The sequence below is a fragment of the Mus pahari genome, chromosome 7, assembly GCF_900095145.1.
Source record: "Mus pahari chromosome 7, PAHARI_EIJ_v1.1, whole genome shotgun sequence".
NCBI classification, from domain to species: domain Eukaryota; kingdom Metazoa; phylum Chordata; class Mammalia; order Rodentia; family Muridae; genus Mus; species Mus pahari.
Window position 1 is genome coordinate 107,135,851 of NC_034596.1, and position 1,147 is coordinate 107,136,997.

Consider the following 1,147-nt stretch of genomic DNA (forward strand, 5'->3'; position numbering starts at 1 on the left):
GCCCCCGCCCCGGCCCGCGCCCGGCCCGCCGCCCGCGCCCGCGCCCCGCGCCCCGCGGCCCCGCCGCCGGCCCGGACATGGCCGCCAACATGTACAGGGTCGGAGGTAAGGCCCCGCCACGGCCTTTATGCGCCGCGGGCCCGCCGCCCGCGCCTCCCGGCCCCGCCGCGGCCTCCGCGCCTCCCCCACGCCGCCCTCGCGCGCGGCCCGCGCCCCTCCCCCCCGGCCCGCCCCCGTCGCGCTCGCGCCCCGCCCGCGAGGCTCGGTTCTGGTCTCCGGTGCTCGTCCCGGCCCAAAATGGCCCCTGGGCCGCCGGTGCCGGGGCGCGCGCGCGCGGGGCGACGAGCGGCGCTGGGAGGGGGCTATGCCCACCTGTTGGGGGCCGGGGGTGGCCCGCGGGACGCAGGCGGAGTAGCGGCGAGCGGCCAGGGTGGCCGGGGCATCCCGGTGGCCGGCGGGCCCGGCGGCGCGAGGCCTGGGCCTGGGTCCGGGCCGGAGCCCCTGAGCAGGAGCACGTGCCTCTGGAGCTCTGGCTGCGGTCCCGCGAGCAGGAGTTTGGGGGCCTGGGGGGCGAGCGGTCTCTTCAGGGGGCCGTGCAGGGCCCGCTAGGTGTGCAGGCACCGGGAGTCCTGTTGCAGGGGCCACAAGCCCGTCCCGGCCGAGGGCTTTCCTTAGCCGGGATTCCTGGGGGGGGGGGGGTCGGCTACAGCAGGGGGGCCTACATCCCAAGTGCAGGTCTGAGTCACCCCAAACTTTTCTCTGCCTTACTGCTCACCCTTGCCTAGCAAGGAGGCACTTTCCTGGCCTTTGGGAGGCCAGAGGTCCCTACTGACCTGGGGCCATGAGGGCCTGTCCACCCGGGCTGGTACCCCTGTTGTTGGGCCCTAGGAAGAAGCCCTTTGCCCAGTTTGTGTGTGTGTGAGTGTGAGTGAGACCAGGATACTCTGGAATGGCCTTGCATACATCCAGGCCATGCCGACCCTTATAGTTATCTCAGCCCATAGCTTTCTGCACTCTGTGGACTTGGAGACCCTCCTGGTCACAGCCTAAATGTGGATGAGTCTCTGCTGCTGTCTCCCCCACTAACAAACTTGGGCTCTGCTGTGAGAGTGTGCTGGAGTGGAAGACCACCCCGAAACACCCATCA

General features: G+C 71.8%; 1 protein-coding gene across 9 annotated transcripts in view; it reads left to right on the top strand.

Moving 5' to 3' along the window:
• The first annotated feature begins 6 nt into the window (after nucleotides 1–6).
• Nucleotides 7–1,147, top strand: part of Mta1 (metastasis associated 1) — a 37,236-nt gene continuing 36,095 nt past the window's right edge. For 6 of the 9 annotated variants that reach the window (XM_021201507.2, XM_021201509.2, XM_021201511.1 and 3 more), the window contains exon 1: nucleotides 7–105. In XM_021201507.2, the coding sequence (XP_021057166.1) occupies nucleotides 78–105 (28 nt within the window). In that variant the 5' untranslated portion in view covers nucleotides 7–77. The remainder of the gene's footprint in view (nucleotides 106–1,147) is intronic. The other 3 variants (XM_021201508.2, XM_029540650.1, XM_029540651.1) reach the window with 1 other exon arrangement.